The sequence below is a fragment of the Neopelma chrysocephalum genome, unplaced genomic scaffold, assembly GCF_003984885.1.
Source record: "Neopelma chrysocephalum unplaced genomic scaffold, ASM398488v2 Primary Assembly neopelma1_377, whole genome shotgun sequence".
Lineage (NCBI taxonomy): Eukaryota > Metazoa > Chordata > Aves > Passeriformes > Pipridae > Neopelma > Neopelma chrysocephalum.
Genome location: NW_020898041.1, coordinates 263,015 through 289,624, shown reverse-complemented (window position 1 = coordinate 289,624; position 26,610 = coordinate 263,015). Strand labels below are relative to the sequence as shown.

The 26,610-nt window shown below is 46.9% G+C and overlaps 3 protein-coding genes across 7 annotated transcripts; 2 read left to right on the top strand and 1 right to left on the bottom strand.

Moving 5' to 3' along the window:
- The first annotated feature begins 921 nt into the window (after nt 1-921).
- On the top strand, nt 922-4,185 carry CCDC61 (coiled-coil domain containing 61). 4 transcript variants are annotated; one of them, XM_027706485.1, is made up of 15 exons: nt 922-1,030; nt 1,186-1,325; nt 1,720-1,881; nt 1,962-2,044; nt 2,141-2,298; nt 2,372-2,500; nt 2,588-2,663; nt 2,777-2,859; nt 2,940-3,052; nt 3,146-3,224; nt 3,324-3,388; nt 3,482-3,560; nt 3,632-3,695; nt 3,816-3,882; nt 3,977-4,185. In XM_027706485.1, the coding sequence occupies exons 1-15, from the start codon at nt 984-986 to the stop codon at nt 4,072-4,074; spliced, it is 1,443 nt and encodes a 480-aa protein (XP_027562286.1). In that variant the 5' UTR covers nt 922-983; the 3' UTR covers nt 4,075-4,185. The 4 variants fall into 4 exon arrangements, with proteins under 4 accessions (XP_027562286.1, XP_027562289.1, XP_027562287.1 ...); XM_027706488.1 differs by lacking the exon at nt 1,186-1,325 and having other exon boundaries at nt 1,015-1,030; XM_027706486.1 differs by lacking the exons at nt 922-1,030; nt 1,186-1,325 and adding an exon at nt 1,138-1,185.
- Nucleotides 4,186-4,528: 343 nt separating this feature from the next.
- Nucleotides 4,529-6,039, bottom strand: BLOC1S3 (biogenesis of lysosomal organelles complex 1 subunit 3). The gene is made up of 2 exons (XM_027706493.1): nt 5,698-6,039; nt 4,529-5,495 (listed from the first exon to the last, which is right to left on the bottom strand). Exons 1-2 carry the CDS (start codon nt 5,797-5,799, stop codon nt 5,013-5,015), a joined length of 585 nt encoding a protein of 194 aa, XP_027562294.1. The 5' UTR covers nt 5,800-6,039; the 3' UTR covers nt 4,529-5,012.
- A 1,741-nt stretch (nt 6,040-7,780) lies between these two features.
- On the top strand, nt 7,781-25,319 carry DHRS7C (dehydrogenase/reductase 7C). Of its 2 annotated transcripts, XM_027706491.1 has the most exons (8): nt 7,781-8,059; nt 11,775-11,824; nt 14,172-14,327; nt 18,963-19,075; nt 19,978-20,188; nt 20,287-20,379; nt 22,216-22,371; nt 22,863-25,319. In XM_027706491.1, exons 2-8 carry the CDS (start codon nt 11,800-11,802, stop codon nt 23,069-23,071), a joined length of 963 nt encoding a protein of 320 aa, XP_027562292.1. In that variant the 5' UTR covers nt 7,781-8,059; nt 11,775-11,799; the 3' UTR covers nt 23,072-25,319. The 2 variants fall into 2 exon arrangements, with proteins under 2 accessions (XP_027562292.1, XP_027562293.1); XM_027706492.1 differs by lacking the exons at nt 7,781-8,059; nt 11,775-11,824 and adding an exon at nt 13,453-13,664.
- The last annotated feature ends 1,291 nt before the right edge of the window (nt 25,320-26,610 follow it).

The window sequence follows — 26,610 nt, the reverse complement described above, 5'->3', positions numbered from 1 at the left end:
TCCAACAACAGCTCCTCCTGCATGCATCCTCATCTGCCCAGAGAAGTGGGGAGTCCCCATGGCCCTGGAGCAGGGCCTGCAGTTCCTCTTGCCTTCCTCAGAAAGCAGGAAACCACCCCAAAAGGCCCCACTGAGGGCCAAACAGGGCTTGTGCAAGGTTGGTGGCACCTCTAGTATGTGGTATTGTACTACTGGGATGATCCTAGTTGCTGGAGACCCCCGGATGTCCTCAAACTGCCTCTGCCCTGACTTCAGCACGGCTTTTTCAGTGGGGGAAGAGGGAAGAGAGAACTTGGCATCTCCTCTCCCAGGGCTCATGTTGCTACCAAGGGTCCCCAGAGTGCCATCACAAGTGCTCATAATGCCATGAGTGTCTCCGAGTGCATAGGTAGACCTACAGACAGAGTCCAGCCTGAAAAGGGCTGCTGGGATTCCCAAAGCCAGTTTGAGGGTGTGCTGTGCTTCCCTCGCCCATTTCTTCTGGGGGCCAACCCCCTGGAATGTTCGGGGGTGATCTGAAGTCTTGGGGCTGCCCCTTCCAACCATTTCAGGGGGATATTTTGCAATTTGGGGGAATACTCCCGAATACTGGGGTGCCTGGGGCCTCCCGAGGCTTCCCTCCCATGCCCCCAGTCTGGCTAATAAAAACTGGTTCGAGACTCAGTTGTTCCCCAACTTGTCTCGCCCACCTCCACCGCCCCCGGACGTGTCGTCTCCCCCATATCTAGGCCAGTCCTTCCGGCCCAGGCCCACGGGCCCCCCCGTTCCGCGCTCCCGGAGGACGAGAACAGAGAGGAATCGGCGGCGACCAGTGGAAGGGGGCGGAGCCAGGCCGTGACGATGGGAGGGGGCGGGGCCTGCCCGGCGCCACGGTCGAAGGGCTCCACACGCAGGCGTCGCTCCTCCCCTTCTCGAGAAATGACTGACAGCCGTAGTAACCAACGGCGCCGTGGAGGCGGGAGGCGGACTCCGCCTGACAGCCAATGGCAGCGAGAGGTTGGCGGGCAGCCAAGCGGCTAACGGCAGTGAGGTGACAGGCGGCGCGAGCAGCCAATGGCGCGGCGGAGCGGGGCGCGGCTGGCCAATGGCGCGGCGGAGCGGGGCGCGGCGGAGCGGGGCGCGGGGCTGCGGCCGACGGGCGGCGGATCGGGGTGAGCGCTGAGCCGGCGGGCCGCGGTTCCGCAGGTCGTTCCCGGGGCCTAGACTCTCCTGCGGCCCCAGCACCAATCCTGGCCGGGCTGCTCCCGCTATCTGCCGCCTGAGCATACGCCCGGACCACCCCCGCCCCGCTGCGCCTAGAACTGATCACCAGTTCCCCTTCCTCGGTACAGGCCCCCGAAGCCCTGGCTCCCCCCTGCTCCCCAGGCAGCAGCCCCAGGCCCTGGGCTCTCCCCGTGTCCCTCTGTACTCTCTCCAGCCCTTCAAACTGCCTTCTACGCGCCCCCCCCCAGCAGAGCCCTACTCTCCAAATGCCCTGAAGTTCTCCCTGGTCACCTTCCTTGATGCTGTGGCCTCACCGCCTTCACCTGTCTGTGCCCCCGCCATCAGTTCCACTCCCGCTCCCTCCCTGAAGCCACCGCTCCAGAATCCACCCCAACTCACCTGCCCCAGGCCCTCCAACCTGGGTCCCCTTTCCCGAGGGTGCCCTCCCCGTCTTCTAGGGGTGCCCCCCCTACTCCTGGGGTGCCCCTGTCTCCCCAGGGTGCCTTCTCCCCACAGACCGCCCTTGCGCCATGGCAGAGCCGCGGTACCTGCAGGCCGACTGCACTTTTCGACCCGGGACACACACGGTGCGGGTGACTCTGGCTCGCACTGCGCTGCGGGTGGAGGTGGAGGCTCACGGCACCGCCGACCTGTGGAGGGGCGAGTTCGATGCTGCTTGTGAGTGCCGGGGGGGACCCGAGGGAGGACTGAGGGAACCCCCACGACTGCCACTCACTGAAGTACCCCCCTCCTCGCAGTCATCGAGGACCTGACCCGCAAAACGGGGAATTTCAAGCAGTTTGGCATTTTCTGCAGCATGCTGGAGTCAGCGCTGATGCAGGTGTGGCTGTGCTGCTCCCCTACATGGCAATTTGGGGGTAAATGTGGTGGGGTGTGTGTCCCACTGAGCCTCCCCCACTTTTCAAACCCCCTGCAGAGCAGCGAGTCCGTCAGCCTGGAGCTCCTCACCTACGCCGACCTGGAGACCCTGCGTAGCCGGAAAGTGGGGGCAATCGCCCGGCCTCCCCCTTCCTCCTCTTCCCCCCTCAGCACCAAGCGCTACCTTATCCTCGTCTATTCTGTGGAGTTTGATAGGTGACAGGGAACACTGGGCAGGGGGCATGGAGGAGTGACACCAACCTCACCCCCTCCACGTGCTCCTCCCCAGGATCCACTACCCGCTGCCGCTGCCTTATGTCGGGCGGCCGGACCTTGCCACACTGGTGCGGGAGTTGCGGGAGGAGCTGGCACGGCTCCGGGCCCGACGCCTGGAGGACATCCAGCACCTGCGGGACGCGTGAGTGGGACCTGCAGCACTCAGAAGGGTTTGGGGGGTTCAGGGTGAGGAAGGAGCCCCCAGACCACACCCTGCCATCCCCCTCAGGCTGCGACGGGCACTGGAGGAGAAGCGGATGGCAGAGGCCCGGCATCAGCGTGAGCACCGTCAACTGGCTGCCCAGGTGGGCTGGGAGGGTACGGGGACGGGGGGGGGGGGGGGCTGCAGGTTGAGGACTGCTGGCAGCGGGAAGGGGGGCTGCCAGATGCACAGTGAACCTTTTCCCCCACCTTGCAGCTGGCTGAGGCAAAAGCATCAGAGCAGAGGCTGCAGCTGCGGGTGAAGAGCCTGACAGCCGAACTGGCCTCCTGCAGGAGGGGGTGAGGTTGGGGTGGGCTGTACAGGGGGACCCTCATGACCATGGGATGTCCCCCCTTCATGGCACTGGTCCTCTTGGCAGCCGCCGGACATCTGCCAGCACGGCCCCCTGCCCCCAGGAGCGACGCTCGGCATCCCTGGAGAGCCACAGGAGCAGCCGGGGCCGCCCCTCTCTGCGATCCCCATCACCTGCAGGTGTGGGTCGCTTGGGGGGACACACATGGAGTGGAGACAGGACATGGCTCACTCCCTCCTCATCCTGACCCCTCCTCCTCACCCCCTCACCAGGCTCCCGCCTCCCACGCTTCGACCCCACTGCCTTCGTCAGGGCCCGGCAGCGACGGCAGAAGGAGGCTGAGCTCAGAAAGTAAGCGGTGACAGTGAACTTATCACTATCCCACTGTCCCATTCCTCCCCAGCACTTGGGGGATCCCCTGCTCCCACTCACCATCTCCCTTGGGTGCAGCCAGCGGCACAGGGCAGCTTTTGGCAGCTCCAGTCCGGTGAGGAGCCATGGGCGCAGCTCGTCGGGTGAGTGGGGAGCATGAAGAGGGCCAGGAGGCACCCACTGGGTGCTGGAGCTCCTTCCTCAACTTCCTCCCTTACCCCTATTTCTCCCTGCAGCCACAAGCTTCCGGAGCTGGTGCTCGGCAGTGAGCTCTGGCAGCAAAGGCAGTGAGTGCCCCGAGGCTGTGCCCCACAGGTAATGCTGGCTTGGGGCAGGATGCTTGGGCATCCTTCCTGGCACCTCTTAAACCCCCCTATCTTCGGCAGGGACAGGAGGGTGACCCGTACCCAGAGACCCCTGAGCACCTCATCCTGCAATGGCCCCTGTATGGTGAGGTGCAGCCCCTTTGGGGTCCCCCCACCCATTTGGGGCCCCCCATCTACATGCTAAAGTGAGGTGAGCACGAGGAGTGGGGGGACACACGCCAATAACCGCCAATCTCTCCCACAGGCACCTCGCCTGGCTGCCAGCCACAAGGTGCCCATACGCAGTGCTGCTGGCAAGCACCCTGGTAAAGGTGAGGCCCCATCCAAGTCCCTGGATATTCAGGGTGCCCCCCAACCCAATTCAGGCCTTCTTTAACCCATTTTCCCTACACTGACCTCCCCCAGAGAACCACTCTGAGGAGCCCTCAGCCGAGCTGGCTGAGATTGATGCCCGGTTGTGGGCGCTGCAAGAGTACATGGACAGCCTGGACACCTGCATGTGACTCCCCCCCAGGGACTCCCAGCCCCTCTGGGAACCCTCCCCCCTCCCTGTGTCAGGGGCTGACGGTGGTGTGGGGCAAGTATTCCCCCAAATAAACCTTTGTCTGGCCCTAGGGCATGTTCTTCTTGGGGTAGGGTGGGGCTTCTGTCCCCCCTCTTGTGGTCCTCTTGTCCTCACTCTGTCCCCTCAATATCCTGCTGCTGGGGACATGGCAGGAAGGACACAATATGTGTGTCGGGGGGGTGGGCACCGGGACGTCACCAGAGGGTGATAGGGGACATGGGGGATACATGCCCCAGGTCACCAATCCTGTCCTCTGGGCTATCAGTGAACTCAAATGCCACTGCAATATAACAGCAGGACCCATGTTGCCCTACCCTGCCCCTGCACCCTGTCCCCTGTGTGTCCCTGTCCCCCCTCATGCAACGCTACTGTCCCCATGGCACTGGCCGAGCTCCCCATTGTGGCTCTAACACCACCATGGCTTTATTCAGTTCTGTGTCACACAAAATGGTGGGGTCAGCAGTGACTGGAGCCAGTGTGAGGCTGCAGTTCAGGAATGGTGGCAGCTGGCCAGGGGGTCAGCAGTGATCATGTCACCAGAGCGTAGAGGTCCTGGGGTGGCAGAGTGGTGGTCTCTGTGGCAAAGCCACTGTTTGGTGTCACTGTGACCCCACTGGGGATGCCACTGTGGTGAGAAGATCTTCAGTGTGAGGTGCTGCAGCCACAACTCGATGCCACCACAACCACACATTCCGCAGGACACTGCAGCGATGATGCTGACGGGCACGAGCCAACCATGGCAGATGCAGCACTGGTGATGCCATGAGGACAGCAGTGGTGCCGGCAGCTGGTCGTGGATGTCTGCCAGGCATTGGTGCTGCCACGGGTGACAGCCACAGTGGGGATGGTGAACGTGGTGCCTCGTCCCGATCCCGGTCAGAGCTGCACGCGGATGTCGGGCAGGAGGCGACAGGCCGTGACGATGTCGATGGTGTCGGCCACAGCGCGCAGGTCGCGGCGGGCCAGGCGCAGGCAGTGAGCGGCGGCGGCGGCGGTCACCTGGGCCCGGCCTAGGGCCCCCTCCAGCCCGCCCAGGCTCCGGGCGGCGCTGCCGTAGCTCTGCCGCAGGGCGCTGCCCACCGCCCCCTGCAGCCGCCCCGTCCCCTCCCGTAGCCGCTGCTGCAGCAGCGAGGGGCTCCCGCGGCCGCCCCCCCAAACCGTCGCCGGCTCTTCCGCCAGCACTGGGGATGTCTTCGGTCTGTGCTCCTCCTCCTCCTCTTCGGTCTCGGAGGCTTCACCCGGCACCTTCAGCCCGGCCCCGGGGGCTCCCCCCGCCGCCCCCACCAGCAGCTCCTGCTCCGAGTCGCTCTCGGAGGCTTCGCCCGGCACCACCGTGAGGGGGCGGGGGGCGGCCATGGCCTGAGTGGCACGGGGGGGGATCAGGGGGGCATCATCGAAGGGGGGGGCCCTCCGGGCTTGGCCTGTGGAGTCCCTCCCCCACTCCTCCCCGCGTGCTCAGACCCCTGTAGACTCCCACGGCCCACTTAGTGATCCCAAATCTCCACATCCAGGACACCTCCCCCCACAGTCCTCCCCCTCCAATCCCGCGGGAATCTCCCACCTCCTGCCCGCGAACGCCGCAGGTCACATGATGGGAGGACCACGTGGCCTTCGCATCACGTGTCCCGCGCAGCGGTAACCCGGAAGTGCCTTCATTCGGCATGGCGGGCCGGGTTCTGCCGGCGGACGGCGCATGCGCCACGCCGCCATTAAATAAGGGAGGCACTGCAGCTCTGGCAGGCTCCGCGGAAATGGTGAGCGCGGACAGGAGGCTTAATGGAAGACCCGCGGGGGCATCCCCTCTGGGGACAGCCGCCCTGCCTCGCGGCCACAACCAAGAGCAGGAGCTGGGCTGGCACCGGGACGGCAGCCGGACCCAGAGCCCTCCGCACGCCACACGGCCCCTCCGGCCGAGCCCCACCCCTCACGCCCGCTCGCCCGCCCCCAATAGCGCCGCGTACGTCCGCGGGCATTGGCAGCCCGGCGGTGGCGGGGCGGGCCGAGGGCGCCGATTGGCCGTGCCGGGCGGGGGCAGGCCCCTCCTACCTGGCCTGTCCACGCCCTTCGGGCCTGTTCCGCTCACGGCCGTGGCCCCGCGGGCTTCTGCTTTGGGTCCCGCACATCCCGCTCGCCTTTTTTGGGAGGGTCCCTGTGCAAGGGGATCCCCTGGGGAGGGCTGAGGCTGAGGAAGCTGGGGAACGGTGCTCTTCCTCGCCGGGAGTGCCCCTCTCGCCTCTCTCCATGATGCGGTTTGAGCGGGAGAGGCTGTGTACCGGGGCACCGACCCCACCCTCCGCCTGCCCGGGTAGGGATGGAGCCCTGGGATGGGTCTGGGAGTACTGGTGTGGTGATGGCGGGATGGGGAGAGGCCGCCGATGGGGCTGAGGTGGGGTCCGGTCCCCCGGCACCGCCCCCCCCACCCCAGGGGGAGATGTGGGAGATGCAGAGCACCTTTGGGAGCTGTAAGTGCTGGGAAGGGGCTACAGGTGCTAAAGGGGGTTGAGGAGGACTGGGAATGGGCAATGACAGCCAGCAGCTGCCTAGGGTCGAGATGGTCTCCAGACAGCTGCAGAGGAGTGGCAGGCTGGAGAGCAGCTGTAGGAAAGGGTATGGGGACTGCGGGGGCCTGTAGGGGCTGGGAGAGAGGGTTATGGTGGCTATAGGGGCACAGAGGCTGCCCACCCGGGGAGAGGTGGGTGTAGAGGCCCCTCATATCTATAAGGCACAGGTGTGGTCGTTCCTAAGGAAACCACTCCTTTCACTTCCATTAACTCTGAAACCTACGGATGGCCTGGCCACAAGGTGGAGACTGGGAGAAGGGAAGAGGATGCTCCCAGGGGAGGCCAGCTCTGGGGGAGTTGGGGACCCTGCGAATTTATATGGGACTAAGGGGGGGGGGGTGCTGTATAGGCATAAGGGACCAGGTAGTCATCCGGGGTGCGGGGGTCTGGGCAGCAATGACCTCTGGGTTTGGTGTGTCCCCTGGGACCACCATGTCCTCCCCATCCCTATCCCCATCTGGACCATCAACTTCCTGGGCTGAGTGGGGAGACAATGGTGATAGACTAGGGGCACCTACAGCCCCTACCTACCCCACCCCCCAGCACCTCCCCAGCAACCATTACCCCAAAGCTAGCTGAGAGCTGTAAGGAAGGGCAAAGGTTTGGGGGGACAGGGAGTGGGCAGGTGCAGGAGAGCATGGGGGAATTCCCCCAGACTGGGCAGTGTGGGGGTTCTGGTGGTGTCTCCAAGTCCAATGGATGTTTTGGTGTTGCCCCCAACCCATGGACTGTGGGAGTACAAGGTGTACTCAGGCCCCGGCTTTGGGTACTCTGACCCCTGAAACCGGGTGCTCATCCCCCTCTGTGTGGGTGCAGCCACATTCCCAGGTGCATCTCCCACTGACCCCTCTGTCCCTGCTGTCCCTGCAGAGACAGCAGAGAGCAGGTGCAGGAGTTCCTACCCCTCACAGGTTTGAGGCCCTCAAGTTGCGCGGTGGTGTTGTCCTTACCTACATCACCTTTTGCAGCCCCATGGGGACCCCCAGCCTCACCCTGAGGTGCTTCCCACAGATGGAGCCCTCTGGGGTGTTTGGGGTTGCCCCCTACTCAAACACAGGGGCAACAGCACCAGACTGTGACATTTGAAGCCTGGCGGAATGTTGCCGTGGCAGCTCACGTGACTGATGGCCATCCGTGGTTCTTGCAGGTCCAGAATCTCATGGGGTTGTAGAAAGATCAGAGGTCAGGAAATCACACGGGCGGTACTGTGAGATCCAATTTTTTGTGGACGATAAGTGGCTCAGAGGGAAGCGGAGCATCTACTCTGCATGCTTGTTGCATCCCTGAGCTGGAACAAGACATTCCCAGCAACTGCCAAGGTGTGGCAAGGAAGTGTCCTAGCCTTGCCATCCAGAGCTGCAGGTAGGAATCCTGTGGAATGGGAGTGCATTTACCTTGTGTCAGAAAGTACTTTAGAGCTCAGTCTGCACCACCGTGTCTGCAGGGTCATGATTTCTGGGCCTATGACATTCCAGGGATGAGTCAGATGGACTCACAGTCACCATCAAAACCAGGGATAGTAGGAAGATAAAAATCTTAAAGTGTTTTGAGCAGTGAAATCTCTAAAGCATCATCAGAGACCTTCTGACTGATATCAGTACTTGCTATTTTTCTTAAATGTCTCCAGCAGCAAGAGTTAGAAATGGTGGCTTGTTCTGAAAACTGAACTTACTTTTCAGAAGATTTTTTAGGGAGGGTATGCTGAGACCAACAGGTGCTTTTTTACAGCATGAGACCATCTGTGAAGGTAAACAGTCTGCCTCTTGCCATCCTTCAATAAACCATATGGTGGTTAAAAAACCAGACCAGCACTGACTTCCAAGCTCATGTACTGCAGATAAACTTCACATATTTGCTCAGGTATTTGCTATAGTGTGAAACTGGATTAAACAGTCCCTAGGTGTAGTGTTGAAAACACAAGGTGACATATGTCCAGTCTGGAGCACAGTAGGAAGACTGTCTTCTGGTCTTCTAGCCAAGATAAAAGAGGTTTTAAAAGGCATGGAAGAGAAAGGAAGAAAAGGCTAAGGTGGTCTTTTTTACATAGAATTTGGGAGTGAGGGGAAAAATAAAGGGAGAGGCACCAAGCACTGAAATCCTTGAAGGAATGGAGACTTGGTTATACTGTGAAACAACATTCTACTGCCAATTACAGGTTTTCCATAGGTACTTGTAAGTTATGAGGGAGACCAGAATTTGAAAGCCATGAAACCTTTTTAAAGTTTCCCACTGATCATAGCAGATCAAAAATATAATCTGACTGGCCATGGTAAGTTGTGCACAGTGAGAACTGATCTCTTTCCTTAAATCCATAAGAGGGAGTCTGTGAGCAAAAAATCCTTCAGCAGCACTATAAGGCACTAGATCTTATAGCTGGCCAGAGTGTGTACAGGGAACCACTACACTGTCTGAGCCAGTTCCTGGACAAGGATGCTGTCTGCTCTCATCAGAGTGTGAAAAACATTCTCTTGCTCTAGTGTGCAGACTGTGTGTAAGCAAGGCAGAGGAATGAAGGCCGAAGTGCAATGACTGTTTTCAAGAAGCATATAAGATAACTGATACTCAATTGTTATAAATGGGATAACTGTTGGATAATATGGAGGTGCAGAGTCTTGGTAGGGCACTCACTATTCATATCAGTAACACTTTATCAGGTTGGGATTGCCTGGTAACTAGATTGGAACCACATAATTTGCGTATGGATGTTGCCAAACTGGGACCAGTGGACAAAAAGTAATTCCGAGTGGATTGTTTCTTTGGAAGGAGTTTGAGAAATAAAAGGGCAAAAAAAATGTCTACAAAAAGCTATTCAGAAATAGAAAATATCAGTGAATGAAATCGGGTACAAAGAAGATACGAGATCTTCAAACAGTAGGAGTGCAGATGCCTATGGATTGTGATGAAGCTGACAGCAGATCGAAGCCCACCAGGAAGCTGGAGGGAAACGTGTTGGTCAACCCAGTAGAATCTCCTTCTGGAGAACAGAGGGCTGGTTGACTGTGTGCTTGTATGTCTCTATTACTGAGATGAATACCAGGTTTCCTTGTGGCTTTTGGTCAAGATGCTTATCTTTTGGAGTATGTAGGAGGAACCATGCCTACATACCGTGGCACACCACTGCTGTACATGTGTGAGAAGAGAACATCAAATAAGTAATTGCATGGACTGAGGAGTGTTTTTTACCTTGAGGAGGCAGCATGTTTGACTTGAACTAGATGTTCTTCTGTTGATACTGTATTTCTGATTTTGAAGTGTCTGGCTCTTGCATTGTGATTACAGGACTTTTCAAAGAGCAGGTTTTTAATAAAAAATTTTTAATATTAATTTTTTATGTTGAGAATGGAAATTATGTTCTTGCTGCTCCCAGGACCAAACATGCTGACTGCTTTTTCAAGCAGGAATTTCTGTGGTTTTCAGTGCTTGAAAATATTCATGGTAGTATTATATGATGGGCTAATCCTGCAAGTCAACAACAGGTCTCTGAGGTGAGCATCATTCAAAAATGGTTATGACATAGGTATAAACACAGGAATTCTAGCAAATCCCAAAAGCATCTTTAAGTAGAAGCTGTCCTGTCGGTATGCTCAGTGATCTCAGAGCTATCAAAAGAAAATACAAAGAGAATCAATAAGAATGGAAGAATAATGAAAAAAGGGCTGAAGGGGAACAAAAAAGGTAAAATTCACCTACAATGTCATTTGGCTGAGACAAATGGGAAATACAGGACTCACTACAGCCTATATGTTCCCTTATCCGGAGCATAAGAACCACAGAATTAAAACACTTTGCCTGGCTATTGCTATTGTTAAAAATGTCTCTGACTTCCACTGTTAGAGACATATACCCTCTCAAAGTATATGAAAATCCATATGTCCTTCCATTTCTACTCAAAGAAAGAAATTGTAGATGTTGGACTGGTTAAACCTTGCTGTGGACAAGAATATACCCATGTTTAGGGAGTTCACAACCCCTGAAAATGATAACTGTAAAGATGGAATCATCTTTCTGGAACAGAGACAGATTTGAAATCTTGGTTTCTTATTCCTGGGTGAATGCTAACCACCAGTGCCCCTAATCATTGCTTTCTCTATAATGAGTTAAACTCTTCCTCCAAAAAAATAACAAAACCACAAACAAAACATCAAAGAATATCCACCAAATGCTTTGTCAAGCACTTCTGAACAACGTGAAATGTCAGTAATGCAGATGTTCGTAAGTGCATGCTGATGCAGGCAGCGACCTGGGTTGAGCACTTCAGGGAAACAAGCTCTAGATCTTCAGATTTGGACACTGTTCAGCTCTGGCATCATCTGGGACAGTTCCTGGAGCTCAGGATATAGAGACTTTCAGAATCAGATGAGGGAGAGAGAAAGCCTCACTTTTGTTCAAGTTTCCCTGTAGGTAATTTACCCTTTAAATGGGAACTGCCTTCTAGAATAGTTTTTAGTTATTCCTGTTCCTCTGGTGTTCCCAAGGGTACTCTGAAGGTGGCAGTGCATAATACATTTCTCGTACTTCCCCAGACTGAGATTTCTGTGCTTGGGAAGATTTGTGTGTTTTGGTTATTGCAATCACTGTATGTCTGTATATTTCCAGATGACTTTGGCAGTTCTCCTTTAAAATTGTTCATTTTTATTAATAGACATGTTAGCATTTTATGTTTACAATCTTACACATTGTGTGCTGTCAAGTTCTTTCCATTGACTTTGTCCTAGTCTTGCTCCTGCATTACTTTTACCATTGTTCGGGTTCATTTGGAAACAAATTACTTGGAACTCATATAAATATCTTTAGTGTGTGCTTTTTTTTTTTAATGTTTAACCTTCCCAGAAAAAAATATTTCCAGAACCCTGAATGAATTAAACAAACAACACATCGTGTTCCATTAAAGGAACAAACTAGCTCAGTTGTTGATGGGGAACTGCACATTTGTTTATTAAAAACTGATGCTTTAAAAGTAAGAGAAGATAGCTGGGGCTTTAAGAATGATGGAAATCCGATTTCCTCTCTGTTGCTGCAGGTGGCTTGGCACAACTTCTCAGCTCATTTGACTTAATGTTTTTACATTTTCCTGTAGAAACTGATGTACATTACAGGACACCATGACCATTTTGTATTGGAAAACAGGTATTTATTCATATCTGTCATTCATGATGGAGTTGTTTGAGAAAGAAATGCATGCAATGTTTCAAGCATTGGCACACTATACAATTCTGTGGTTTGGAAATCTTAAAACCTTAAATCATGAGTTCTTTGGCAGGCAACATTGGCTTTCACAGACAAGAATACACATCTTGCTTCCTGAAATCATTAGCTTCTAGAGCAAGTTAGGTTTACAAACTACATCTAAAAGTCCCCTCCTACACTCTCTTAAATAACCTTCTACTCATTCCCACTCATCAAAAACTACCACCATCCTGGTACCTGCAGACCTAACCATGAAGTCTTTCTTCTTTGTTAGAACACTCCAACATCAATGACTCATCATTTATAGGATTGCATTCTCTGACTGGAGATGAAAATTAGAGTTTAGATGGCCAGGTACACAGCACAAACAGAAGTGTGAATCTGGTTGTCAGAACTGCAGTTTTAAGATGGTGATAAAATTTTTTGAAAAAACAAAACATGAATGATTTATGGTAAAGCCTTCTTCTCCCTAGAACCTCAAAGGTCAACCCATAAGTGTGATTGTCAGGTTAATAATCACAGCTACTCTGCCCTTCTGTGACTTTCCCTGGAGTACTGTATCCAGGTCTGAGATCCTCAGCACAAGAAGGATGTGGCCCTGTTGAAGGAGTCCAGAGGAGGCCACAAAGTTGTTCTGAGGACTGGAACACCTCTGCTCTGAAGACAGGCTGAGAGAGCTGGGGTGTTCAGCCTGGAGAAGTGAGGGCTCTGGAGAGACCGCATTGCAGCTTATAAAAAAGAGGGAGAACAACTTTTTACATGTGCAGATAATGATAGGACAAGGGGGTTCAGTTTTGAACTAAAAGAGATTTGATTAGGTGTTAAGAGCAAGTTCTTTACTCAGAGGGTGGTGAGGCACTGGCACAGGTTGCCCCTGAGAGGTTATGGCTGCCCCATCCCTAGAAGTGTTCAAGGCTTGGATCTTGAACGTGTATGGGGCTTGGATGGGATTTGGAGCAACCTGGTCTAGTGGAAGGTGTCCTTGCCCATGGCAGGGGAGTGGAACGAGAAGCGCTTTAAGTTCCCTTCCAATCCCAGCCATTCTGTGATTCTATGAACAGATAATGTCTCTCTGCAGAAAATGCAAGAGTTAGGTCACCTACCTAAAGTTGATATGGTCCTGAAACTGCTGGGAAAGAGGCAGATCTGTCTAGCAGATACCGAGAGTGGAAAGCAGCCTGTAGCCCCTGGCAGCACAGGATGCCAGCCTCGTTTGCTTTCCAGCATTCATCTGCCTGCAGCAGCTCTGTATGATGCACTGACTCCCAAGTCAGCTTGCTCAGAGACCTTTTCCTGACACATTCATAAATCATTCATATTGCTGAACTATGGTTATTGCAAGGGGCAACTTCTTTATGGTACCTTTTCCTTGGTTTTGAAGACCTATTGTTACGGAGTTTACACAAATGTTTTGATGTCTAAAGTTAATTGAAGGCCAATCTCAAGAAATTAAAACATTATTATGAACAATGAAAAGCAAGGCAGAAGGAGAGGTTGTTCTTTGTCCAGTTGAATTGATAGTGTAAGAAGAGTTTTAATATGACTGCCCAAGCTGTTGGGCTAGATAGGTCAGGCATGTGGATCACACTGTGGATGCTATATTTACTCTGGCAGTGCCTCTGTCACGGGGCGGTATATAGCCATTCTCATTCAGGGCTAGCAGCCTCAACAAATCAATGCTCTATGAAATTGCTAAAGGATCCTTATTAAACCTGTAATACAAAGATTTACAAAAATACAGTAGAATGCTTTATCTGTATCTGGAGTCTTCATAGCCATAGTAAGTGATTATATTTTCTCTATCTTTTAGAATAGCAAAGACATCTATTGTGAGTTTTATCTGAAATTTGGATTAAAAGCTTTTTCTCTGTTTTCTAATAATAGCAACATAATTAAAAGTTTGTAATTAAAAGTTCAGTGTTATATTTTAGCCTATGTTTTGCCTTAAAGCATAATAGAATGTACATATATGTACATATATACATACATATATATGTACATTCTACTATGGTTTTGCCAACATATAGTAATTTTGAATAAGAGGAATCCAGATTTGCTTAGACCATACAAAGATGACAAAAACAGAAAAAGAAACAATATTACCCTGTCTATTAAATAATAATACTACTCACTGATTGGAAAACAACCTGCTGCTTCAAGTCTTTGGTTTTCTGATCACTGGATTTTCTATATATGAAAACGTTGGGGTTTTAGATAAGAATGTTTGAAAATTAATGAATGTGTATTATGATTACTGTACTCTCATATGGTCTTTTGTTTCCCACAGAGATGGGTATTCTTGCTGTACTTGCTCTACCATTGCTTCTCTTAGGGATCAGTGGAATTATTTATATTTACCAGTCAGTCAGGTGGCTATTGTCCAAGTCAGCGGTGCAAAACAAGGTGGTGGTGATTACGGATGCCATTTCTGGACTAGGCAAGGGTGAGTTGTCTCATTTCTTCTCAGAGAACAGAGAACAGAAATAGCCAGAGAACCACCCTGGGTGATAAAATGTGCATACATTACCTTGTATATATTCATAACTGACTGGATGAAGGAGAAATTAGGAGCTATATTTATGAAAAAATACTATGATTTTTAAATTTATATTTTTAGGCTCAGCCACAGGAACTGTTGATAAACTTCTAGGAACTGCAGAGCTTTGTATTTATTTAATTCAATAGGATGAGAGGTTTTATAAGCACACTGAGTGCTATTTTTAGCATGTTGCTGCTATGAGATCTTATTACATAGGCTGTCACAGCAAGGTAGTTGCAAATCATATAAACAGGTGTCATCTTACTTTTCACATGTTTCTTTCCAACCCTTAAAGACTTCAACATTTCTTGCTTCCTTGTAAACGGCAGTGCTCACCCCTCTGTCACTGTTTGTATCTCTGCCCCCTCTATCACCCATGTTACTCCTCTTCCCTTGACATTGTCCAGTACTTCCAACTGGGCAGCCTGGTTATGTGTAATGGTGAATTCAGAGGACAGAAGGAAAGGGAATGAGATAGTTTTTCTATTTAAGTGGCTCATTGCCTGGGTGACCTGGAGACAAGGTCTGGCAAGACCTTGGAGCCCCTTCCAGTGCCTAATGGGACTCCAAGAGACCTGGAGAAAGACTTTGGACAAGGGCCTGGAGTGACAGGACAAGGGGAAATGGCTTTCCACTGACAGAGGGCAGGATTAGATGGAATATTGGGAAGAAATTCCTCCCTGTGAGGGTGGTGAGGCCCTGGCACATGTTGCCCAGAGAAGCTGTGGCACTGGAAGTGCCAAGGCCAGGTTGGACAGGGCTTGGAGCAACCTGGTTTAGTTGAAGGTGTCCCTGCCCATGGCAGGAGATTGGAACTGGTTGGTCTTTAAGATCCTTTCCAACCCATATGGGTTGGAATAATAAGTATGATATACTTATTGACTCCTATTTCCTGCCTACATGGTGCTGTTGATTAAAGGTACTGAGTCATATATTGCTTATGTACAGTCCTGCTCTAGGCTTCACTAGAGGGGCAGTAGATTCAAGTGCCTGATAAGGCAAACATAGCTCAAGGCTATATTTTGGTGTTTTTAATGAAGACTTGCTGTCTGTTAAAACCTTTGCACTCCCAAGGAGAGAACAAATGGGGAAAGGGAATGCTCCTGCAGAATTAGTCCTTAGCAGAACAGAGCAGAGATCTGCAACAGAGGCTGTTAGGACAAGATATGAAATAATTCTGGCCTCCTCATCCCACCTGGTCATTCCCTTTACCTGATACATTTCAGGTTCAGTTGAAGATAATATTACTGTGCATTTTCTCAGGTTGGTTATTGTTGTGGTTTAGGAATGGTATCCCCCAACTTGGTGTTCACTGAAACACCACACACTGTTCGCTGACTCCCCCCATCCCCCCACGGTGGGATGGAGAGGAGAATTAGAGACACAAAAGGCAGAGATCGTGGGTTGAAATAAGAACAATTTACTGGAAACAGCAATGAGATAAGAAAATGAACATCAACAATACCAATGACAGAGGGTACAAGGTAGGCAAATGATTCACACCAATGTGTGGAACCGACACCACCTGACTGCTCACCCAGCAAACCGGAAAAATGTGACTGCCCTGTGCAGGGCTGGGGCGGGATTGAACAACCCTGGGGTCCTGCCGTACATCTCCTGGCTGCTGCAAAAGTTGCCCCCACCCTGGCTAGAACCAGGACTTTTATATTTCAATATTTTTACTGGAGAGGCATGATTCAGAGAACTCCTGCTGAGATTGGGTGTGTTGTAGAATTATAGGATGTCTGGGTTTCTAGATAAAAATCTTCCTTGGAGCGGAAATATCACCAGTGCTGGATCTGTTTGGGTGTGGCTTCAAGCCAAATCTTGGAACCCTCCAAGAATAAAGAACATTTATTGAACATTTTTCCAGCTGTCTTGCTCCAGCACTGCATGATCCTTGGTGACAATTTTCCTAACTTCAGTTTCCATATTAACCTTCCTTCCTCTTTTTTCTTTTTCTTTTTTTTTTTTTAATTTTTATCCTTTTTTCTTCTTTTTTTTTCTTTTTCCCCCCCCCCCGTAACTAGCTGTTGCCTGTCTCTTGAGGCTAGAAAAGCAACTGTTTGTGTGTGGTGCCCCCACCCACCTTTTCATGGAGATGAAAAAGGAGGTAACTCACAGCACTTTTATTTTACTATCCCAAATATATCTATAACCAGTATCCCATAGGGTGACATCAAGAAGTTATTTGCAGGCTTGAATGAATAATGCAAAATTTACTGTGCAGTCCACTCATGCATATGTGATGGCCATTTGTCCAGGGCTTTCAAATACTGGCTGTGTGGCCAATAGCTCTGTATGTGACCTCTTAAGAAACAGCCAAATTCTTTTTCCTACGTGCCAGAATTTCTGGACTAAAGACAACATTCATCAAAGTTAAAAAAGAAAACTATGATGATTGAAGATGTTTTCAATCGTTTATGGTTATTATTGAAACTTAGTTCCTGTTTCTTCTGAGTGCTATAACTCAGAAAAGTCCCGGAAGCTTCTAGAGGAGGACATCATTGGTTTCCCTTTTTCACCCTTATTGCTGTTCACGCAGTACTCTTTTTCGCATTTTTTTCCATAAGATTGACCCAACTGCTGTTTATAGGGAAAATAATGGTATAGTTGTACTGGCAAATAATCTTTTGGGCTTTAAATAAAAACTTTTTCTACACTAGAAAAGAAAGAAAATGAAAGATGTTCGTGAAATTACTGTTGTAAATAATGAAAAAGATTGCTTAAATAAAAGCCTCCAGCTGCACAGGTTTGCAAAAATACAAGATTGATCCATATTTAGTCTAACATGAGCATTTAAGAAATCTTAAATTGGTAGATGAGCATAACTGGATTTCCTGTGGATATTGAAATATGAAGAAAATGCTTCTTGGAGGACAGCAAACCATAGCATTTGGGTTGTTCTATTGTCAACAAAGGCCATTGGAGCTGAGACAAAACAAATAGGCTGAAAGGCATTGTAAGACCACATTCATTTTCTTCCAATGCTGACTACATAGCTTTCATATAGATTTGATTTAGAAACCAAACATGAGAGCTCCAAGGCTGAGAGCTTTTTGGAAGACTTAATCAGGAAAACTAACTCTTGATTTTCAATCATAAAAGTACATATAATCCATTGTCAGCTAACTCTGGCTGCATACGAAGCAGACCTCTGGTGTGGGGTGCCTTGGACACATCATCAGTTGTATCCTCAGGCCTATCTGCAGGACGTTATCTATTCTGAGAAATAAAAGGCAGGCAAATGTCTACTTTTCCTGGTGAGGAGGAAAGCCTTGACAGATTCCTGGACTGTTTCAGTGCAGCTATATCACTGTAGCAGCCTACAACTGCCAGAGGGATACAATTAACAATGAATTCCATAAAGATTCCTATGAGGTATCTGTGCTCCATATTCTTGAATGCCTGTCTTTGGTCAAACTGAGAGGATGATGAGGAATGTATTCTCCCTCAACATGACCTAGAGAAGAAAATAGACCAGACAGAAGTTGTCAAGGTGCTCCAGCTTTGTATTTTATAACTTGGCTTGAATTGGTCACACACCCCCACGAAGACCTGCGCTAATGAGTTGGCTGCAGTCTTGTGCTGAGAGGGGATGATGAACCCTGACTGCCAGTTCCTTTTGCCATATGAGTCCCCACTTTCAGAAAAGCACAGTCGTAGTTCACTTGTATGAAAAAGGGAGAAGAATCTTCCCCAGAGACCTAGCTTAAATTGGGGTAAATCCCCAGCTCAGAATGTGTCTGAATGAAGAAAATGCAGTGCTAGCCCAGCATTCCCAGAAACTTTCCAGTTCCCTTCTCAGGAAGGCTGTGGGGAATGTAGCTGAACAAGCTGATCCCTGATGGCTCTGCTGATTACTGGGAAAGTTTAGTACTCAGGAGATAAAGCTCTTGGGGTAGGTTACATCTGGAGGGAAGGGTCTGTAGGAGAAAGGGCTGTCTCATGAGTGCTCCACCTGTGCACCAGTGGGCGGTGAGTTTATCTATATTGCTCTTTATCAAAGTTGGAGATGAGTTCCCTGTTGCCAAGAGTTTCATGAGGGTAACACAGAGCTAGTGTTACTGTTTACTGAGATTTGTTGGTTTCTTTATAGCGCATCAGACATGAAGGTTTGCAAAAGATGCAGTTTGTATTGTAACGACCTTGGGTGTTTATTTTTGTATGCAGTTTTATTTATAGGAAAAATGTCTGTGAAATATATTCAGAAAAATTTTTCTAACTCAAACCCATTATTCATTAACTGATATATTGTTCTTTTCTCAATTACTTTGTTATTAAATCCCATTACTAAACAGTGCTATTGTGCTGTACCATTAATTGTGCATAATAACATTACATTAAATTAGAATTTATTACTCACGTACTATTAAATTTCGATGCTTTTTTTAATACATATATATTCTCTCAAAATTAATTAATTTTAAGGCATGGATTCAACGTCATTAGCAAAAACAGCATCCCATTTCAAGCAAAATAAGCAAAATCAAATTGTCATTATTGTAATTATTTCTTTTGAATGTATTTCTCTCCTAGAATGTTCTCGTGTGTTTCACACAGGAGGAGCAAGGCTTGTGTTGTGTGGCAGGACATGGGAAAAGTTAGAAGCCTTGTATGATGCCTTAATTAGCGTGACAGACCCCAGTATGGTATGTATTCATAGCCTGAGGTAAACACCTTGTTCAGGTATACAATGTGCTTTTAGACCCAGTAAAACAAGGTACAAGAAACATGATTCACTGTTAATAGTGACTTTGGTCTCCCAGGTAATACACCAAACAGAGTCCAGGAAAAATAACTCTCTCTGTCAGAGAGAGAGAGAAAGAAATGCCTCTGAAGGTGTTCAGAGCACAATGTCAAAATCCTGCTCTCCTGAGCTAATCCAAGGCAGTTCCTGTAAATCATCTGAGTGCATCTGCATTCTGAATAAGCCACCCAGCTAGAAATCTTCAGCAGAGAAATTAGCCTGATAATTTGAGTGAAAGGGATCCGAATGCTTCATTTGTGCAGGAAGTGTCATGCATTTTTCCCGTAATTAGTGTGCTCAAGGACTGGGAGATGGGTCTAAAGATCAAAATAATTTTTAGTTTCTCCACCTCTTTGGAACAAATCCCAGCTGGAACACTTCCAGGGATGGGACAGCCACAGCTTTTCTGGGCAACCTGTGCCAGGGCCTCGCCACCCTCACAGGGAGGAATTTCTTCCTAGTATCCCACCTAATCCTGCCCTCTGTCAGTGGGAAGCCATTTCCCCTTGTCCTGTCACTCCAGGCCCTTGTCCAAAGTCCCTCTCCAGATCTCTCTTGGAACTCTATTAGGCACTGAAAGCCGCTTGAAGGGCTACCCAGAGCTTTCTCCAGGCTGAGCAATGCCAGCTCTCATTGCTGAACTACCTTCTTTCCAGAGTAGGTTTAAAAAAACCCTGGAAGTTTATGTGAGAATAATAAAAACACTTTATTCAAATGTCAAGATAAATTAATTTACAAGACAAATAAACAGAAATAAATTTTTTAGATAACAATTATCATTGCTATGAGTCTTTTCTTTATTAGACATATGCGCCAAAGCTCATACTTCTGGATATCTCAGACATAAACTGCATTCGAGATGTAGCTAAGGAAATCCTGAATTGCTATGGCTGTGTGGATATACTAATCAACAATGCAAGTATGAAGGTGAAAGGAGCAGTGCAGAGCATTTCATTGGAACTTGATAAAAAGATAATGGATGCCAACTATTTTGGACCTATAACATTAACCAAAGGTAGTTGTGATATCTACAATTCAGCCGTCACTCCTTTTCACTAAATACATTAAGCTCTTTTACTTACGTGATTCTTTCTCATATTTCTCTTTTTGCAGCCATTCTTCCCAACATGATCTCAAGAAGAACTGGCCAAATTGTTCTAATTAATAGCATTCAAGGGAAAATAGGAATCCCATTTCGTGCAGCCTGTAAGTTATACATAGCAAAGGCATTCTAATGCATAAGTTGTGAGTAGTCCATGACACTGATAATAGGTTATTAAAAGTGCACCCTAATTCAGTAGACCATTAATACAGTATTTGGCTGAAATTTTTTTAAAGGAGTGGAACTTGGCAAGAAATAGTTAAAATAGTACCTTTGAAGGTGCTGCCTAAGGTACTTGAGGATAAGAGGATATCAAATATGACAGCAAATTTTTTATATATATTATATATATATATAAATATATATTGTATAGATAGAATATATATCTACATCTATACTTGGGCATATTGGTAGAAACCATAATGAAGTATAGTGTGTAAATATAAAATATGGGTAGATACAAGCTACTGCTTTGCAAAGGAAGCCTCCTGCTTTTAATGGATTTATGTGTGGGAGTTTAAAAGGAGATGTAGTAATTGTATTCTGCTTGACTTTCTAGAAATTTTTCAAGAAGGTCTTTCATCCAAAGCTCTAAGGAAACTAGGCTGTCCTGAGTTATGATGAAAGGTCTTTGCATGTCTGAAATACAAAGTTAGTGGACAGAAAATATAGGATAGATATAAATAGACATTTTAAACTTGGGATGGATGTAAATAGAAATTTTTAGCTTGACAGGAGGTCAGAGCGAACAATGGACTCTGAATTAAAAGGTCTGCAAGACCTCAGGATTGTGATGTTTGGTTCCATGAAAGCAAATTACAGTGACAGAAACTGTAAGGAAAGCAGTAGAGAAAATAAAGTAAAACCTATCTTTATGTCTTTGTACATTTATGCACAAATCTATGCAATGCCCACATCTTGAACACGTGTGCAGTTTTGGTGTCCCATCTCTAAAGAAGTATAAGGACTATAAAAAAGGCTCAAAAAAGAAACAACACATTGATGTGACATCTGGAATGGTTTCCATCTAGGATACAGATAATTGTGTCAAGATACACTATTTGTGTATAAAACCATGAGAAGCAGAAGAGCCAACAGAGAGAGTTTTTACAATGCCCCTACTAATATTTATGTGGCATGAAATGAAGCTGCTAGAAGAAAGAATGTCAAGATAAATGAATGGAGAAACATCTCTCCATTCCCAAGAGCCCCTGTGCCATTGTTTAGATTATATTACACACAGGTTGATTTTCACTGTAAATTGAGTCAAATAAAAGGTGAATGAGTGTTTTGCAGCTCTGCTGCACTGAACACACAGTTCCATTTTTTGGTCAAGGTTCACATATTATCATCTTGCTTTAATATCATCCTCAATAAAAAGACACTAAAAGCAGATTTAAAAAGTCTTGACATTCACTTACTTTCACATCAATGTTAAAAGTAGCTTGGATTGCTGCTGCAGGGCAAAGTCCCGATTAGTGTACAAAACGTTAGTACTCCTGCATTCCAGCAATGCACGTGTATTTCACTGCATTTTAGGGATGTGTTACAAACTGCAAAAACAGAGGGTGTGGGGACTCATCTCGGGGACAGCTCCATCCACCAAAGACATTTTTGAACTGTAGGGATAGTAGAAGTGTTATTCTCTAACCTAGGTCGTTCCCAAACTCAGGACTATTTCCAGCTGGGAAATGCTTTTTGACATGCCCAGGAGACTGCCTCCATACCTCATGCACAATTGTACTCTACAAATAATTTCTTATTCCTTGTTTTGAATATGTCATATGAAAATTTCACTGGGTGAAATAATTCACTTCTTTTGCCTTTTGGCTAATCATTCCATGCTCATTTTCCCAAACATTGGTGCCTTATGGAGCATCTACATCTACATGCATGCAATCATATCTCTAAACATGCATATGTGGGCTTTTTTCTTTTAGATGCTGCCTCCAAGCATGCTGCTGTAGGTTTTTTTGATTGTCTTAGAGCTGAAATGGAAGAATTTGATATTTCTGTCAGCACTGTGAATCCAACCTTCATCTGTTCGTACCATCGCCAACCAGCACCTGGCAACTGGGAGGCATCTATTTGGAAATGTAAGTTTTGATGGATGAAGATGGGGCCCATGTAGCAGGATGGGAGCTTTTTCAAGGTGAAGATAGGAGCATAGGAAAAATAATGGAAATGATAGAAAGGATGAGTGGTATGGATAGCAAAAGAAAAGAGATATTGGAGAGGTAAGATGAGCCTGGTGAAAAGAGAAGGAACATGGAAAGAGACAACATGATGTGAGAAAATAAATACACCAGGGCATCAAGAATAGAGATGGAGGAGAGCATGAAAGGTCCAAAGGTTCCAGTGCACTCAGGTTGTTCCTTCTCTTAGGGGCTGTAAAGATTTTACCTCAAAATTGTAAAAAAATCTTAGGGACTTACTGAGAAAGAGAATAGAATGGATAAGGGCTTAAAAGTATGTAGGAATTTAACTGATTTGACTGATGCACTAGTTGTGTATCTTCACCACCATTCCCTCAGTGTCTGTCTGTCTGTCTGCCTGTCTGTAGCTCTCACTCCTCTCTGATTTACAGTCTTTTTCAGGAAGGTGGCATATGGTGTACACCCAGTGGAGGTAGCAGAGGAAGTCTTGCGCACAGTGAGCAGGAAGAAGCAGGAGGTGCTTATGGCCAACCCTATCCCCAGAGCAGCAGTTTACATTCGAACCTTCTTCCCTGAGCTGTTTTTTGCCATTGTTGCCTCAGGTATTAGGGAAAAGCTAAAGACAGAGGAGGAGAATTGATTTTGTTCAGTTATTTTCTCTGGTTTTGACTTGAAAAAAGTTTTTGTTTCAAATGTCAATGATTTCTGCTGCTTGCCGTGGGTAGAATAAAGCTATTACCACTGACACACATTAATCCATGGAACTTCTACTCTTCTGGATTTAGGGAATATGAGATGTCATTTTTTACATTAGAACAGTATGGGAAAAGCCCTACTAGGAACTCTGTCACTGTATAATACAGTGATTCCCAATATAAATCAAAATTTGGGGACCTGCAGTAACTCACCAGAATAGTCTGCTGGTGCTAGAACTGATGGAACTTACAGGAAAAAAGAGATGGGGAAGTAGGGATATGTGGGAGAGAGAGGAGTAAAAACCAATGGAAAATGGAGTTAGAGCCTGGCTCAGAGTGTTCCTCAGACATGCTTTTTGGAAGTTCTAACAGGATATGCAAATGGCAAACCCAATAAGGGCTTATCTAGTTCAAAATCTCATCCACAACAGGATCCTGGAGTACGTGCTTAAAAAATAGAGCTGTCTTCCAGGTTCTGGCATTCTGCTTCACAGTTTGAAACAGACTCTGTCTCTGCATTTTTTAAAAAACTATCAATTTTTCACACAAACCTTTCAAATCCTTATTTCCCTGAGGAAAGGAACTAGTCACATATAAAAAAAGACTGCCTTACATTTACTTTAAAGCTGATGTCAGGTAATATTCTCCTACTTCTTTTACTGTGAGAGACACAAAATAATGGTACTCAAATCATTCAAGCCCAATCATTCTTGCCCATCATACATTCCATGCAGTTGCCTGTTTTCCAAATTGGAGAACCCTGTAAACCATTCACTCTCTCTTTGTGAGAAGTCCAGATTATCTTTCTTTATAATTTTTGGCTTACTGTTTGTTTTTTGGGTTTTTTTGTTTTTGTTTTTGTTTCTGTTTTTTTAAGATGGGCAGCCCACAGCTGCATGCAGCATTCAAAATAGATAAACAATTTGGATTCACAAACAAGCATACAGATGCTTCCTGGGTTTTTCACTTCTTTTCTTCTTTTGCATATTTTATGCAAATTCCCTCTTTTGAGACATTTTTCTGACTTTTTTGACTGCTCCTGATCATTGAGTATATCATAATTAATCATCATGTCCAACATAAACATGGTCATTGTTCATGTCAATTGTCTAAATTCCATATAGTCCAAAAATTCTCTCACTCCTAGTCATTCTATGCTCCTCTCCCCACCACATTTTCCCAGTTCATGCTGAGGCCTTGCTCTGCCTTTTTATCTCATCCTGGGGGCTGAACCAGACTACAGATAAAGCTAATGAAGGGTGTCCTCATCTTCAGTTTTACATCTAAGGGCTTAAATTCTGTTTCCCAAACCCTCCCCCACCCTTTCTTGTGCCATCAGTACTCAAAGAGGTCATGACCACTTGCATTTTGTCCTGTCAAAATGCCTTGTTTGCAGAATACCTACAAAGGAAATACCTACTCTGGAGGCATGGAACCAAACTGCTCTTGCTGCTACAAGTCCCATTGCTTGTGTAACTTTAACAGCAGATCACTTCTATACCTCATTCATCAGTAGAGTCTCCAAACATGAACAGGATTCTAAGGGCAAGGAAATATATGGCTATCATCTTGCAGGGACATTAACTTTTTTGCTGTATCTGTAATTCAATTACTCTGACTTCAAGAAACCTGACTCAGGGAGGTAGTTGACCACGGGGGAGAAGAAGACAGTTCCTGCAGTACCTGTTGGAGCTCCATCTATTTTCTGTTGTAGCACTGGGGTTTTATTGTTGTGTGAGTGACTATACCTTAACTGGGAAGTCAAACAATTACTTTGTTCAAAATTTTCTAGCTCCTCACCAGAACTCTACTCCTTCAAACAAATGGGCATTTGCTGTGGTCTCAGTTTTACCTGTGTCTGTACCTCAGCAAAAGCCAAGCCCTTCATAATTCCACAAAACCCAAATGTGGAATAACTGGGTAATTTAATCAGAAAAGGATAAGGAATCGTAGGACATCACTGCTAAACATGAATCAACATATTTTGTAGCTGCCCCATCCCTGGAAGGCCAGGTTGGGGTGTCCCTGCCCATGTCAGGGATTGGAACAAAATGGTCTTTAAGGTCCCTTCCAACCCTAACAATTCTCTGAGTTCCTTGATTTCTATTATTTTATTGCTTTGTTGTAAAAACAAGTGGATTACATGTTAAAATAAGCTGAATAATCCTTCTGCTCCAATTTGCATGTTCTAGATATCAGCAGAAATTCTTCGTGCAATTTCATTTCAAAAATGTGAACAGTTCAAGGAGCCACAGTAAAAAGCAATGAGAGTGACAAAGGTAAAATAACACCCGTGACCCATCAAGAAATTTTTAAAGAACAGATGTGTTTTAATCTAGAAAGTAGAAGAAAGATATATCTTAATGGTTTTCAAATTCCTAAAACGTACTGCCAAGAAGATAGAATTAAACATTTTGCTCGAGTAGGACAATGTGCTAAAATTACTGCAAAGGAGATTTATAGGGACAGAATTTTCTGCTAAGAATAGTTAAGCACAAAGGATAAATTGCCACAGAAATTTTCAAATGCCTGTCTTTGCCAGCTTTAAAGAAGAGATTAATGAAACATCTGTAAAAAACCAATGTAGCTTTAGTTTATCCTGCCTAGAGGAAAAGAAGGATTAGATGACCTTTTAAACAGGTCACACTTTTCTCTTATTTGATGTTTTTTTCTCATCTTGAGAACAATGTTTCTCCACTGGTGTTTCAGAAGCAGTATTTTTTTTTCCTCTGGGGAAATAAATTATTTAATTTGAAGTTTTCTATTTCATTTGTCTGTCTCTGTTTCGCTGTCACACCTGTGGATATCTGTTGTATATAAAAATATTACGATAACAAATAGAAATATTATAAGTTCAGTAAGAGGCATTTTCTGTGAGCCTCATTCAACTGTATTTAATCTATGTAGATTCTGTAATAATACTAACTTTTGTAAATGAGGACAGCACTAGGCCCGCAGATTTAGTTGTAGGTCATAGGAGAAAGATAATCAGCTACAACTCCTTTAATTAATTTTTTAAGCTCACATACCCAAAGGGCACATAATGTTCTTTCAATGTGACCTGCAGTTGCACTATTTTAAGTTTATGGGGTTTTGTGCTGAAATCAACTGTTACTTTTGTTGTTCAAAAAAATTGACATTGTTAGGCATTTCTAGACACAAGAACTCTTGAGGTAAGGAAGAATTTAAAAGTAAGGAGATTCCTGTTTAATTTTAATTTTAATTTTAATTTTAATTTTAATTTTTCTGTCCTAGATATAGTCCACTCAAGGCTGACCTCCCAAACCCCCTTCTTAAGTGGTGGAAAGAAACAGGTGTCTATAGTCTGATTTATCTGACTTACAGCTCAGGATAATAGGAATTGCATCCCTGAAGTGCCAGTACAGGTGTAGATGTATGTATCTCTGCCCCAGGTATCTGAAGTTTACTGAGATGCCACATTCATCAAGATTGATTGGGTCCAAAGAATCGGAATGAAAGTGCC